General features: G+C 36.7%; 2 protein-coding genes across 8 annotated transcripts in view; both read left to right on the top strand.

Annotated features, from left to right (window-relative positions):
* ZNF654 (zinc finger protein 654) overlaps positions 1–3,806 on the top strand; it is a 91,191-nt gene extending 87,385 nt beyond the window's left edge. For 6 of the 7 annotated variants that reach the window (XM_036446912.2, XM_036446911.2, XM_045584053.1 and 3 more), the window contains 2 exons: positions 330–2,667; positions 3,757–3,806. In XM_036446912.2, coding sequence (XP_036302805.1) covers positions 330–2,667; positions 3,757–3,764 — 2,346 coding nt within the window. In that variant the 3' untranslated portion in view covers positions 3,765–3,806. Of the gene's footprint in view, positions 1–329 lie in introns of all 7 variants that reach the window. The other variant, XM_036446910.2, reaches the window with a different exon arrangement.
* A 4,947-nt stretch (positions 3,807–8,753) lies between these two features.
* On the top strand, positions 8,754–14,125 carry CUNH3orf38 (chromosome unknown C3orf38 homolog). Its single transcript, XM_036446915.2, has 3 exons — positions 8,754–9,291; positions 11,775–12,016; positions 13,285–14,125. Exons 1-3 carry the CDS (start codon positions 9,165–9,167, stop codon positions 13,924–13,926), a joined length of 1,011 nt encoding a protein of 336 aa, XP_036302808.1. The 5' UTR covers positions 8,754–9,164; the 3' UTR covers positions 13,927–14,125.
* Positions 14,126–15,585: the final 1,460 nt, after the last annotated feature.

Genomic DNA, 15,585 nt, shown 5'->3' with positions numbered 1-15,585 from the left:
TCCTGCGTTGAGTGCCTGCCCCCTGGTGGTCGGTGTGCATCATAGCGACTGGTGGTTCTGCTGTTTGGTCGATTTGCATATTAGCCTTTTATTATATAGGATAGATCTTAACAAACTTAAAAATTAAATAAATTGGAAGTGAAAATGCTGTCTTTTCCAAATTATTCTCAAGTTTAAAAAGATTTAAGGCTATACATTAAGGAAATTTTTACATTAGAAATACTGTGTTTATTTAGCTTTTATATCAGAGTTGTAATTTAAAAAGATAAACTAGTTTGTTTAATATTTTAAAGATATTTAGTAGTAATATATTTTTTCTTTTTATATAGGTTGAAGAAGAAGGCTTACAAATTTGTGTTGAAATATGTGGTTGTGCTCTACAACTAGACCTTCATGATGATCCCAAAACTAAGTGTCTAATTTATAAAACAATAGCACATTTCTTGCCAAATGATTTGGAAATCCTCAGGATTTGTGCACTCTCAATATTTTTTCTTGAGCGCTCCTTGGAAGCTTATCGTACTGTTGAAGAGCTTTACAAATGTCCAGATGAAGAATATAATGAAGGCACCAGTAGTGTTCAAAATCGTGTTCGTTTTGAATTACTTCCTATTTTGAAAAAGGGATTGTTTTTTGATCCTGAATTCTGGAACTTTGTAATGATTAAGAAAAACTGTGTAGCATTACTGAGTGATAAATCAGCAATCAAATTCATAAATGAAAATACACTGGAAAATTCTATAGATAATCTAAAAAAGACAGTGGAACAGAAAGGTTTAGATGAAGGTGTTGATTCTTTTACAGATCAGAGCACTGGAGAGCTTGATCCTGATGATATATCTGGAGTACAACCTAAAGGCCATGTTAACACAAAAAACCTTACTGCTTTTAACGCTTCTAAAGTAGACCACAGCGTCCCAAGGCATCGGTGTATGTTATGTAATAAGGAATTTCTAGGCGGTCACATTGTAAGGCATGCCCAGGCTCATCAGAAAAAGGGCAGTTTTTCCTGTGTAATATGTGGTAGGAAATTTAGAAACAGAGGACTTATGCAGAAGCATTTAAAAAATCATGTTAAAAAAATACAAAGACATCAAATTGCTGTAGCTCAACAGGGGGATCAGGAAAGTCCTGCTTTGGAAGAAATAAACTTTTCCAATTCTTCAATTTCATTTGAAAATGGGGATTTTTATAATAAAGATTTGGAAATACCAACTATTAATACTTCCAATGATGGAAATGAAGAAGTCATCCCTCAGCACGTGGCTGAATTCACTGAAATTCCCCTAAGTGTATCAGAAGATGTCATTGAAAATATTGAAAATGGCAGTCCTGACACTTATATAAATAATGTATTGGAACCTTTACCTGTATGTGAGGATGACTACGAGGAAGAAGAGGAAGAAGAGGGTGATTATGAAGAAGATGATTATGACCTGAATCAAGAAACTCCAGCACTTCATAAAATTAATGGAACTTTATTCCATCCAAAAGACATATATGATATAGATCAAAAAGGAAACTTTAAGTGCCCTGCTCTTGGTTGTGTCAGGATATTTAAGAGAATTGGATTTCTCAATAAACATGCAATGACTGCACATCCAACTGACTTAAATGTGCGGCAAACAGTAATGAAGTGGAGCAAAGGAAAATGCAAATTTTGTCAAAGGCAGTTTGAAGATTCTCAGCATTTTATAGATCACCTTAATAGACACAGCTATCCAAATGTGTATTTTTGTTTGCATTTTAATTGCAATGAGTCATTTAAGCTGCCATTCCAGCTTGCTCAGCACACAAAAAGTCACAGGATATTTCAGGCCCAGTGTAGTTTTCCAGAATGCCATGAGCTTTTTGAAGATCTTCCTCTGCTATATGAACATGAAGCTCAGCACTATTTAAGTAAAACCCCAGAATCATCTGCACAACCAAGAGAAGCAACTGCTTGGGATGTTCGTACAGACCCAAATAATAGTTATCAGGAAAAAGACTCATCTAGTAATGAGAAACAAGCTATTAGCCTGCCAGTTTTTACTAGCAAATCAAGGAAAGATTCTACAGAACCAAAGACATGTATAGAAAGTATGGAAAAGAAAACAGACAGTTTAATTCAGAATGGAAATGAACATTCTGATAACACTGTTTCTAATATCAGCTTGATAGACCAAAAGATGCCTGACCTAGAGCCAAATTCTGAAAATAATTGTAGTTTTGATTTAGTCAATGGACACAGTGGAATAGAACAGACACCTTTAGTTTCAGCCGGTTCTACTTTGAAAATTGATACAAATAGAAGTAGAACAGAAAATGGTTCCATTTTACCCAATGTTGTACCACAAGAACACAGTACCCTGTCCGTATCTCAGGCACCATCCAAACCAAATCTGACGAGTGAACAAACTTCATATGGCTTAATTTTATCAAAGCCATATGTCAGACCATTGCCTCCCAGTTACCTTGATGAACGGTACCTTAGTATGCCAAAACGCAGAAAATTTCTGACTGATAGAATAGATGCCTGTTCTGATCAAGATAACATTTGTAAAAAATCAGTGAAAAGATTAAGATGTGGCAAATGCCTGACCACCTACTGTAATGCAGAAGCACTTGAGGCTCACCGTGCACAAAAGAAATGTCAGGCACTTTTTGGATTTGATTCAGATGATGAAAGTAAGTCTTCTATCTTCTCAGTAGATAGATCTGTAGAAACAGAAAATGCCATAGGTCTTTAAAGTTAAATTAACATTGTATAGCATCCTACATAATAAAAGCTAATAATATGCAAATCTACTGAATGGTGGAATTTGGGGTGTGGGGCCAGCAAACAGGTGGCCCCTGGCCAGCCAAGGCTTGTGCTAATGGGCAGAGGGAGGGAAAGGCGATGGGGAGTAGAGGGCAACCAGTAGCGGTGGAGGAGTGATGTGGGGGGCTGGCACCATCCCAATGGCACGTCTGGCCTCCTCTCACGGAGGGAGCGTGGCAGCTATGACAGGGTGATGGGGGTGGCGCTGTCCCCTAATCGGCCTGGCAGCAGCAGCATAATGGCAGGGTGATGGGGGCAGTGCCGTCCTGATCACCCATCCGGTCACCTCCTGCAGAGGGAGGCCTGGTGGCAGTGGCAGGGGGTACGGGGGTGGTGCTGTCCCGACTGGTTGTCCCAATCACCTCCTACAGAGGACATCCCCTGAGGACACCCGGACTGTGAGAGGGTGCAGGCTGGGCTAAGGACTCCCCTCCCCCTCAGTGCATGAATTTTCATGCACTGGGCCTCTAGCAGATAATAAAGCACTAACTAGACATTATTCCCTTTAGTCCATACAACCATTATAAGGTGTTATCACTATTCCTGTTTTATAGATCAAACTCAAATTCACAAAGTTAAGTAATTTGTATAGGCGCAGGCTTATGAACTTGTGGGAGCCAGAACTTGTACACAGGTTTTCCATACTCTTTGATCATTTTCTCTGTATCTGAGCATTTCTTCATTCTAGGTTTCATTTACTTAAGGTCCTAGAAACAAAGTAATATGATGGAAATGTTTTGCACCTGCATGCTAGAATATAAACCAAGTGAAACTGAGCTTCTTTAAAAAAACAATTTTAAAGAAAATAAATGAAAAACAAAAATGAGTAGAACTTGCCTTTTTACTGCTATCAATATTCTTTGAATGTGTAAGGGTGTAAACAAACAGGAATCTGACTTAGATTTCCAGTTGAACATTTATAAAACTTGAATTAATAGATACGTTTTGTTTTACAGGTGCCTGATAAAAATGTTTCAGGAAGATGTCGATCAAGCAGTAGTGTGAACAAAACACTACAAGAAAATGCATCATCAGTTTGCTATTTCCCTGACGGCCTTAATTTTAGAGTGGTCTCAGATTAAAGACAAAGCACATTGTCTAGAATGAACTCACAGAGATGTGCTAGTTCAGATTCCAAAAGGGTTATTACAAAACTCCCAAAGTACCAGTTTTCCAGAAAACCACATTAAAAAAAAAAGTTTGAGATTAATAGCAGCATGTTCAATTTCGCTTAAGTGAGAAACTTGTTCAAGCAACTAGTCAGAAAAAGAAACCAGCTATGGCCTTACAGAAAGGGAGTTAACCCATTTAAAAAGGGGGAGGGGTTGGGTTACAATAAACAACTTAAAGTATTCTACAAATGGGATGGTTTTCTTGTCATGTATAATCAGATTTTGACCTCCCTTCTGATCAAACATGGCTTAAGGAATCACTACTAGGTTTATTATAATTTAGAAACTGATACATGAAAATATAACTTGATTTATCACTGTTCTATCCATAAAAGATTATAACTTGTTTCCAGATGATTGAATAAACAGGTCAAAGTTCAATGTATGGCATGCCAGTATTTAAAATTAAAAAAACAAAAGGCAAAACAGTGCTTTGTTGGAACCTTCCATTTTCCATTTTTGTAATACCAGTGAATTATAAAATCAGTAGTGTCAATGGAAAAAGTACCATAGATAACTTTGGGGATAGATGGGAGAAATCTTAAGACCATCAAAGGCTATCTAGTTGATGGAAAACACTGAATTGCAAATTCCTCAATGTGAATAATGGTATAAGCACACTGGGATATTTTTATTTGTATATAGAGTAGTGTTAGGACATTGCTTGATGATTCATAGTAAGGTCCTTTAGACATTAATGTGAGTTATCTAAGTACAGTCCTATAAAAACTGGCTGTAAAAAAAAAAAAGTAAGCTAAGAATCAGGTCAAGAATTCATTGGTTTTATTCATTTAGAAGAGTTAGTTATAAAATAAGCCATACTACTCATGCTTTCTTATTTATTAGTGATAGATTTGGTCTGATTAATAATTTTTATATATATATATATGAAAGGAAATATTTACATAAGAATTTGCACAGCAAGAACACAGTAAGATATACTGATGCATTTATTTTCCTTAATGACCAGTAATTTTCCTAAGGAAGATTTTAACTTAAGTTGTTATGACAAAAAATGTTTTTAAAAATACCTTCTCAGATGTGTTCTACTTGTACATTCTCTAAGAGGAAGGTTAAAGACCTTTTACCCAATAATGTGTTAATCTATAGTAGGGATGAAATGAACAAAAATGCAAAGGCAAATTCTTCAAAAACTGGGCTAGTAAGGTACCAGTGTCCAGTAAGTATTCCAACTGATACATTTTTGTTCAAAGCAGATAACCTGATCAGAGCCTACTATATCCATATATTTTGAATATTAAACTTTGGCATATTAAAGTTTCTTAAATGAAGTTACCAAGCAAGTGGGACATTTCTTGCAGAGCATCATCCAGACTATTGAATTAAGATTTCCAAGTCACAATAGATCATGGTAGGTCAGATATCTAAAAAATTTCCCAATTTTATTAGCTTAGTTATCATGTGCATTCACTACTATACAATTGACAGTCCATTCCAATAAAATTTAGATTTCTTGTTTTTTTTATTTTTATTGTAGCCTATATTAGGCTGTGGAATTTACATTTAAATTGCATAAGTAAACACAAATAAGTAAGATTTTTTTAATTCTTTAAGGTCAACTTAAAATGTTTTCCATATTCCCTGACACTAAAAATATAATACTTGAGATCTATTTCAGTTTAGTCTAAAATAATCATGTAATTAAAAGACTGTTTGGAAACTAGTTCATTTGGACAATAAAGTTACTTTTGAAATACAATTTCTGCTTCATTTTCTGGAAGATAAATTATACTTAACATTTTTAATTATTTTTTTTATAAGTTGAAACTATCATGTCTACAGATTATTTTCATTCATTTTTCAATTCATACCAAGATGTTTTTAAATATATTACATATGTTATTTTATGTCTTTGAGGTTTTATTTCTATTATGTTGCTAAGGGAAAACTTTTGGAGACAGATCAAATTGGTTTATACATAAATCAAGGGATGTCTTATAAAATTCTTTTTGAACACACTGTTCTAACTCTTTATATACTTCTCAAATAACTGTTATTGAAAGAATGTGTACATTTTATGTATGTTTTATAAAACACAAACTTAAATCATTTTGCTTGTAGAGGATGCGTAAACTTCCAACAATTCTAATTTGGGATCCAGAAGAAGCTTTCTTTTTTCTCATTTTATTCTCTTTCTTTTTTACTCCTGTTTTGAGGACGAGTTTATCTTACATGGACCAAGTTTCAATCCTATGTTTTTAAATAAAAAAATGCCTTCAAAACATTAAATACTAACTTTTTACTATGTTTCAGTAAGGTCAAGAAAATAGCAAATCTGAATTTTTGCTGCTCAGATATTATGGGAGAGGTAAAAAAAGAATCTCCGTGGACAAGGACACTGGTACTTTGGGCTTTTAGCCATATTTGTTTTGTTTTTTTTTTAAAAACCACCAATTATATAATGAGTAGATAATTTATAACATTGAACTTGTGATTCTTCTGAAATCACACTTGAAGGTTCAGCCGTACTCCTTTTGTGTTTGGTTTAAACTGTTGTATGGATGAAAAACCTAAAAGGGATGATAGTGTTTATTTTTTAATTTATTTGGTACTGTAAAACACCTTTTCAGAATGACTAAATGCTGCATATGCATTTTGGAATTGTTAATATGTGAAAGATATTACAGATTCAGCAAGAAAGGATTTTGTGCTTCCTTGTTGAACATTAAATTATTTTACTTTGCATTTTATAAGAGTACAAATTAAAACTGAGCCATTGAACTGCAATAAATCAACAATAGTGTCTCATTTCAAGAAGGTTTTTGTACTGTACATAGATTTGTTCAATAAAACATTGTTCTTATTGGTAATGAAGTGTTCATTTTTTTAAGCTGGTTTATTTTTAATTAAATTTTTATTGATTTCAGAGAGAAACACAACGCTTCAAAAGGAATTAGGCTTAATTGATGTTATGCTTTGATAACAAAGTTTCTCCCTCACGATCAATTTTTTTAAAAATCTTAAAACAGCAAGGGAACCACTGTGATGAGACCAGAGTGAGAGAATAACTGAAAATGAAAACAGAAAGGTAAAATATAAAAGTCAGAGTTTATAATGGCAGGCAAAAGCTCTAATACAGTAGCCACTAGCCACATGTGGCTATGAAAATATAATTAAAATTCAAATAAAACATAAAATTGAGTTCCTCAGTTCTATTAGCCACATTACAGGAGTTCAACAGTCACATGTGGCTGATAGTTACTGTACTGGACAAAACAGGTCTAGAACATTCACATCATCTTAGAAAGCACTTTGGACAGGACAGATGGTTCTATATCAGTGATCCTCAACTAAAGATGGTTTTTTGTCTCCCAGGAAACTTGGCAAGTTGGAGGCATTTTTGGCATCCATAACTGGAGAAGATGCTACTGGCATCTAGTGGGTAGAAGCCAGAGATGCTGTTAAGCATCCTATAACACACAGGCTAGCATCTACAATAAAGAATTATCCTATCCACAAACTCCAGAATTGAGAAACCCTGCTCTAGATCAATCGTGACTACAAGTCCTACTTCACTTACTGCCTTCTCCTTCCTCAAGAACCACTCTTCTGTGGTTCACACTCTCATTTTCTTCAGGTCTTTCCTTCAGTGTGACTAGAGAAGCCTTTCTTGACAGCCTGTATAAGATAGCAACATCCTCTCCATCACCCACCTTATGTTTTTTTAATCCATACTATTCCTGACAATACATAATTTCTTGTATGTTTATTGTTAGCTTCCTTTCACTAGAATGCAAGCCACAAATGACTTGCATTTCTTTCAAGCATACAGAACAGTATGAAAAAGTTGGGTATGCCATCCATGTGGTTCCGCGCCAGCTTTATGAGCACTTAACTTGTCGTGCTTTATTTGCCAAACTCCCAAAAGGTCCTCGAAGGAAGGTCTGTATCATTTTTCTGTATCTTCAATACCTAGCATACTAGGCACACAATGCTTAATGAAAAACGAATTTGTATCTGTTTAGGAAAATAATACTCAAATAGCATCCACCAAATTAGATTAACGATGATTTGCTCCTTAAGACTGTATTTATAGTACATTTTATGACTGATATTTAGCTGTGTATTTTTTAAATATTAAATTTGCACACGGGATCTGCATATGTGTATACATTTCAGCTACTAAATGGCAATACACCAATTAAAAGTTATAGAATCTAAAACACGACTTAACAATGGAAGAAACAGGGGCAAGTGTTTTAAATGATTCCTAATGGGATTTGCTGCGGGTGACCGTGGGCTGCTGCGGTGTAACAGTATCGATGGCGCTCACAGCGGTGGAACTGAGAGCAGCACTGCTCTTCCTTATCCCCCCGCCCCTTGTCAGCAAGCCTGCAGTTCGCATCTCAACTGGACCCCTTTCGAGGTGGGCTGAGGGGCAAACGTGTCTAAAGAGCTGGCCCACGGTCACCGTTAGTTGTTGATTAAACCCGTGGCCTCCGGCTCCCAGCTCTAACCTCACTGCCACGCGCTCCCGCGCCTCCTAGACCAAGTCGGACCCGGAGTGGGAGCCACGGCGCAGCCGCCAAGGAGGAAGGTCAGCTGGCAGGTGAGAGGTGGTTTAAAAAAAAACACCCGAAAAACTTTCCATAGTGTGATGTTAAAACCCAATTATTTTAACACAGTACCATGCAACTTAAGAACATCAAACCGCAGGCGCGCCCAACTCGGAAGTGGCCGCGGCAGACTTTCAACCGCGCCGGGGGCCGGGCGGCGGGCGGGGGAGGCGCCGCCATTGGCCGGCCCCGGGGCATCACGGGAGTGCGCCCCACGCCGGGGCCGGCGCCCGCTTTCACGCACCTGCACTGCGCAGCCCTCCCTGGCGCTCTTTTGGAGAAGGGCCTCCTCAGGCTTTCAGGGCATCACTCTCCGCAGCCAGCTGCCTTACGGAAGGCCGATGTTCCCCGTGTAAATGCGGTGCTTTCCTAAAATGAGATTCAGGGGACTCGCTCGGTCCTGGCCAGCCCGGAACGAAAAGTTGGAGCCCCGCTTCCTGGTCGATCTCATTGGCGGGGCCACTTCCGCCCCAGGGTTTGGAATACCCGAGGCGCTTTGGCGGCGAACACCCTGGAAGGCACTTCCTGTGCCTGTTGCCAAGGCGCCGGCCCCTTGGGCCTAAAGGAGCGACGTCATTGGCGTCGTCCTCTCCCCCCCCTTCCCGGGGGGTCAAGATGTCGGGGCTCAGCTGCCCGGAGAGAGAGGGCTGCCGTCACCTGCTCGGCCTGCTGGATACCGACGATATCATGGCCCTGTGCGACACCGTCACCAACCGCCTGGTGCAGCCTGAAAACCGCCAAGGTGAGGCTGGACCCCGGTCCGCACAGCGGGGCCCTCCCCGGCCTCCCCGGCCCCGGCCCGGCGGCGGGGGCGGAGGGGTGCCCGGCCCCGCGGCCGCCTCCGCGGCCCGGACCCCCGCGGCCCCGGCGGCCCCGCCGCACGGTTCCCCGGGAGGCGGAGGCTCGGAGGCTGCCGCCCGTGAATAATACAGGCAAATGCTTCAGAGGACGTGCATAGTCCTTAAAAAAATAATAACAAAGCCATTTTGTTTCCATCAACTGAGAGTCAACTGTTAGCCGCTCAGGCATTTTCTAGCTTGGAGGAGATCAGGCATTTTGTCAATTTCCTAGTAAAACAAATTACTGCAATAAAGGCAGGTGGTTTGAGTTCATGTCTGTTCTTGGATACAAATTTTTTTTTTTTTTTTTTTCTGAGATTCTGTGTAGAAACACCTTGCTTCAAGGGTTATTAAACATAAGCCTGACTGTAACGAGTCCGTGTATAAAAATGTAATGAGTAGCTTAAAAACCAGGCCAGTTTTATTCTAAACTTTCTGGATTTTACTTTAAAATGTCAAAATCCCAGCCCCCTATATGGAGATGACTTAGTTATAAAATACTCTATACATTGTAGATATAGTGTGAATATTTAAATAAGTAAATGACTTATTTATAAAAGACTGCTTTTTAACACTGTATTTTTCTACTTAAGTTGGATTTATATTTTCATTACTTGAGAAAATCTGTCATTTGAGTCTTTGAACGGTGAACATTGAAAGAAGAAATTCCAAAGAGAATGGTTTTAGACTTAATGGTTTCAGCATTTATGTGTTTTACATAATCACCTCTAAAGTCATAGTGAGTGAATTTAAAATTGTCATACATCAAAAATGCTGGATTTAATTGGTTCCCAGTACAAAAATGTTAAATGACTTGAAGAAATGTTTCTCAAAGAGGAAAAAGTAATCACTAAACATATGAAAAGGCAACCTCTTTAGAAAGCAGTGAAATGGAAACCAAAACACACGATCTTTTCCCCACATATACCAAATTGGCAAAAAGCTAAATGTATAAACTTCAAACGTTGGTGATCACGTGAAACAACTTTTGGAGCTACCACTTCGGGGAAAAAAGTTTGACATTATCTTCTGAAATGGAAGATTTGCTTACTCAGAGGCACATGTTTCTAGACCTGAGTTTCTCAAACTTGAATTTGCCATTGAATCTCAGGGATCTTGTTAAAATGCAGATTCTGGTTCAGTAGCTTGGGTTGGGCCCAGGAAGTCCACATTTTAGCAAACTCCTAAGTGATGCTCATCTTTTCCCCCTGCTCTAGGAGACATGTATGAAAGAAAGTAATAGTGTTGGTCATTGGACGCACACAATAAAACCCTATAAACAAAAATAAATTACTTTGTGATGTAATATAATTAAGGTACAACTAAATAAAGCTATGAATCTGCTAATAGATTAATCTCATTAAGCTGATTAAGAAGATATCTATTGATGGGTTGAATTTACTGAATGTTCAAAAAATAGCAAATTATATTGTTTAGGGATAAGAATCAAGGGAATAATAAACATTTAGGATAGTAGCTACCTGTAAGATAGATGGGTAGAGAGAGGGAATGGCATTAAGGAGGGAGGGGTAAAATTATGGCTTCAAAGGTATTAGTAATTTCCTGTCTCAAATTGCATGTATGTACATAGGAGTTCATTTTATTGCTATTCTGTATACCTCACACATGTTAAAAATAATCTTCGGTCTGTTATTTAATATAATTTTTAAAACTAAAAAAGTATAAGTCTGGGTTCTGCCAATTCTTAGAAGCATAATTATTGATATCTTATATATCCTCAAGTTTCATTATATGTAGAGTGAAAAGATTGAACTAGAAGTTTTTGTACATCTAAAATACTGCAATTTTGCCCATTTTTAGCAATTATAGCTGAACTTAGGTCCATTACTGTATTAGAAAATTTTTTTTCTGGCTTAAATTTTTTCTTATAACTAGTTTTGTTTTTTGTTTTGTTTTTTGTTTGTTTTATCCTCACTTGAGGATATTTTTCCATTGATTTTTTGGAAGAGGGAGGGAAAGACATAGAGAAATATCCTCCTGTCGAGGGCGTGGGCCAAGGAGGAGCCTGAATAGAGGTACATGCCCTTGACCTGGGACCCTTCCATCTGCAGGCTGACCGACCGTCACCGAGCCAAACTGGCTAGGGCTCTTTTTTTTTTTAAAGAAATGCTAAAATTTTATTATATTAATGAGAAATGAAAGGAAGAGGGAATTTTAGGTATTGTAGAAAAGTTGAAAGCATAAAGAAATTTTTTTTAAAGTCCCAAACCTGACAACCTACTTCCTGGTTTTTAAAAATGATAACCATCTCATGCAGAAGCAAAAATGTCATGACAGAATATAGATATTTGGGAGTTTCTGCTGATCCTGGACAAATTTACAAGTGACTCATGATTTTCTATTAACATTTACAATTTCCTTCTAGATGCCATTCGTGCAATTTTAGTGTACAGTCAAAGTGTAGAAGAACTTCTGAGGCGTAAAAAAGTCCACCGAGATATCATATTTAAGTACTTGGCATCACAGGGGGTTGTTATACCTCCAGCTACTGAAAAACACAATCTTATTCAGCATGCAAAGGATCACTGGAAAAAGCAATTACATCTGAAATTGAAGGAAACACCAGAGCCAGTTAAGACCTCTCAGGACATTAGAAACTTTCAAAAGGTAAAATTAATCTTATAGTTATAACCTGAACCATAATTCTATTTCTAACTCTTTAGATAACCTAGATCTGGCGTAAAATGTTAATAATATTTTGATTTTTAAAAAAATTCTATGCCCTAACCGGTTTGGCTCAGTGGATAGAGCATCAGCCTGCGGACTGAAGGATCCCAGGTTCGACTCTGGTCAAGGGCATGTGCCTTGGTTGTGGGCACATCCCCAATGGAGGGTGTGCAGGAGGCAGCTGATTGATGTTTCTCTCTCATTTAATGTTTCCAGCTATCCCTCTCCCTCTTTCTAAAAAAATCGATAAAATATATTTTAAAAAATAATAATATAATTTTAGCTTTTCTTCATTTCTACTTTAAAAGAATGCTATTGTAAGCTCTTTCTCATTTTAAAAATGGTTTCTGGTTATTAAATTTCAGAAATTCCATGAAAGAAACTTACTTTTTACATTTGATTTTTAATCTAGAAAAAAAATTGTTGCAAATTCCACTGGCTGACATTGGCTGTTTCTATTACTTTATATCTCTACTGTACATTGTAGATATTGTGTGAACATTTAAATGTTGATTGAATGAACCTCTATGTCATTTGCAGATTTTTAAACTGCATACCACAAACTGAATTAATGACCTTTTACAGTGAGAGCTATTCACTTTCACATTAGGAAAGGATCTTATAAGGTCTTTCTTAATGTACTGAAAGAACCTGGACTTTTAATTCATAACTAATGTGATTTCATATTAGGGTCTGCCATATACTAGGTGTGAACTTGTGCAAATAACTTTACCTTTTTGAGCCTTATTTTCTTTATCTACAAAATGGGCATAAGGATAATATCTATGTCATAAGACTTGTGAAGATAAAAGGAAATAGCACATACCACAGTGCCCAACATATTCAGTATATATAAGATTTCATAACATGTAAATGAGATACTTTTTTTTCATAACCCGTGAAACCACTGACACAATCAAGAGAAAATGCTTATTTAAATCATTATTATTGATTATCCATGATGATATTTTAAGAGGCTTGGTGAAACTTTAATTTTTTAGCTGGGTTTTTGGATGTTTGAGCTGGGAAATTCTAAAATGGTTTTTTCCCTTTTTGCAGGAAGAATTTACTATGTACGAGTTTGCATGTAGTTCATTTCCCTGGTGTTATAATTAATACTGTATTAAAAACTAGCTCTGAAACAGGCTAGATAGAAAAATAGGTACAAGTATTAACCTTGGTTTTATTTGTATTTATCTAATCTGCAGGAGAAAGAAGAAAAAACTGAAAAAGTTGATTTCCGTCAATTAGGAGAAGCATTCTGTCACTGGTTCTTTGAACTTCTTAATTCTCAGAATCCTTTTTTTGGACCACCTAAAGATGAATGGGGGCCACAGCACTTCTGGCATGATGTCAAGCTTAGGTTTTATTACAACACATCTGAACAAAATGTGACAGACTACCACGGAGCAGAAATAGTGAGCCTTCGTCTGCTGTCACTTGTGAAAGAAGAATATCTTTTTCTCAGTCCCAACCTTGATTCCCATGGATTGAAATGTGCTTCTTCTCCCCATGGTCTGATTATGGTTGGAGTTGCTGGGACTGTCCACCGAGAGAACTCTTGTTTGGGCATTTTTGAACAAATTTTTGGACTCATCCGCTGCCCTTTTGTGGAGAATACTTGGAAAATCAAATTTGTCAACCTTAGGATTATTGGAGAGGCTTCCCTTACTCCTGGAGCATTAATGAAACCAGCTATTAAATTTGAACCGAGTGATCTAGAGGCCTTTTATAATGTAATTATCTTATGTGGTGTCAATGAAGTACAATGTAATGTAAGGCAGACGGGTAGTGGAACTGGAGACCAAGGTTTGTGCAGTGGAAATGAGGCATTGTTGAACAAAAGATAACAGTTTAAGTAATCCTCTAAAGCACTGAGCACTGTATGTATGGAAACTATTCCAGACACTGCATTGATATATTTTAGTTGAAATATCTTTTTTGACTACAGACTAACATATGTGAGTACTTGCCTCTTTCTACCTGAGCTGCAGCAAACGTTCTGAGGGCTTACTGCAGTTCATCAAATAAATCCCACTTTAGATGTTATAAATGTTGTGCCCTAGAAACCAGGTAATATTTTCATTTTACTGAGTATAAATGTTCTGCTAATGTGTATACATTTCCTGTGGAAAAGGAGTGATGTTTTTCAAGGCTTTCTATTTTCAAGTTTCTTAAAAACAATCTGGATAATTTTACAATATTTTAAAAATATGCACTTTAAAAAAATTGCATCTTTTAGAGATGTCTAATGTAAAATCAAAGTTCTTTTTTTAGAAAGCATCAATGACATTCATATGCAAAAAGTTTAATAATTTAGCAGGCCTGGAAAAATTTACTTTGCCTTTTTAAAATCTGAGGAACCTATTTCAAAGTTATCTACGATAGTCCAAGTTAGATATCTTATAACCTGCAACATTTTCTGAACTATTTTGGGCAATGGTAAGTGCTGTCGTCAAATCAGACTTTACTATCTAAGCTCTAACAGTGTTATGGGGCATTGATTGTAACACCATATTAAGGAAACATCCTGTTGAAATTTTTGGAAGGTGTGCCCAATTTCTAACTTTTAATTGAAATTACTGTTTTTCCTCTTGCTTGATCTTGGTTGAGGCGATCAAAAAAATAAAAATTATAATGTAAGCATATACTCCCTCATCACAAATTAAAATTATTAGGATTTTTTTTTCCACCTGTAACTTGTTTTACTAGGATTGAGTTATTTGGGTTAAATTGCCAAATTAATTACACAATTGCTTTAAAATTTAAATTTCTCATCACCCAGCAGCTACTTGCTGATACTGGATTTAATTTGTAATTTTAATTTTCAAATGCCATTTGGGAAAAAAATCAACTGGGAAGTGCTGTGATGTTGTATTGTACATGTTAACTTTTTACCTTTAACTCTGCTCATGATCATCTAGGGTGACTGAAAAGAATTTTGGAAGCAGGAGGAAAAACTTGTTTTTTTAATGCCATGCCTCTTAGGAGGAGTATAAATTGATATGTCCTAAAATAAAAACTTAAAAAAGGAGGGAAATCTCTTTTGTCTGTTATTAGAACAGTGTATTATTTAGATTTAAAGCCAATTTTATTTTTCTATAAGTTGGAAGTATTATAATGTGTAATCGATAAATATCCTAAGTAAAGGATAAATTAAAAACTATTCTCATCATTTTCTTTGTGCTGTTGATGTAAAATACTGTAAAAAGTATAACTATAGATGCTTAAGATAGACAGAAACTGCTTCTATCTTTAATATTTTTGATTTTGTATAATGCTCCAGTAAAACTTCAGTCTCTGCATGTTTGTTTTAATCACCCTTAAAAGTTTAAAATCTTCCTGATAGACCAAATCTCTTGAGGATTAGAGCTATATTTCCTGTGAATCCACAGCTGGACACCTCCCTAGGACCTAATGTTGAACTGAAGGGGTGAAAGGGTGACCAGAAGAAGCTTCTGTGTGTAGACTTATCTTTGGTGATTTTTATCAGTGGTAGCTTTGTGATC

The sequence above is a fragment of the Pipistrellus kuhlii genome, unplaced genomic scaffold (assembly GCF_014108245.1).
Source record: "Pipistrellus kuhlii isolate mPipKuh1 unplaced genomic scaffold, mPipKuh1.p scaffold_m20_p_2, whole genome shotgun sequence".
NCBI classification, from domain to species: Eukaryota; Metazoa; Chordata; class Mammalia; order Chiroptera; family Vespertilionidae; genus Pipistrellus; species Pipistrellus kuhlii.
This window is presented reverse-complemented; position numbering and strand designations above follow the sequence as displayed.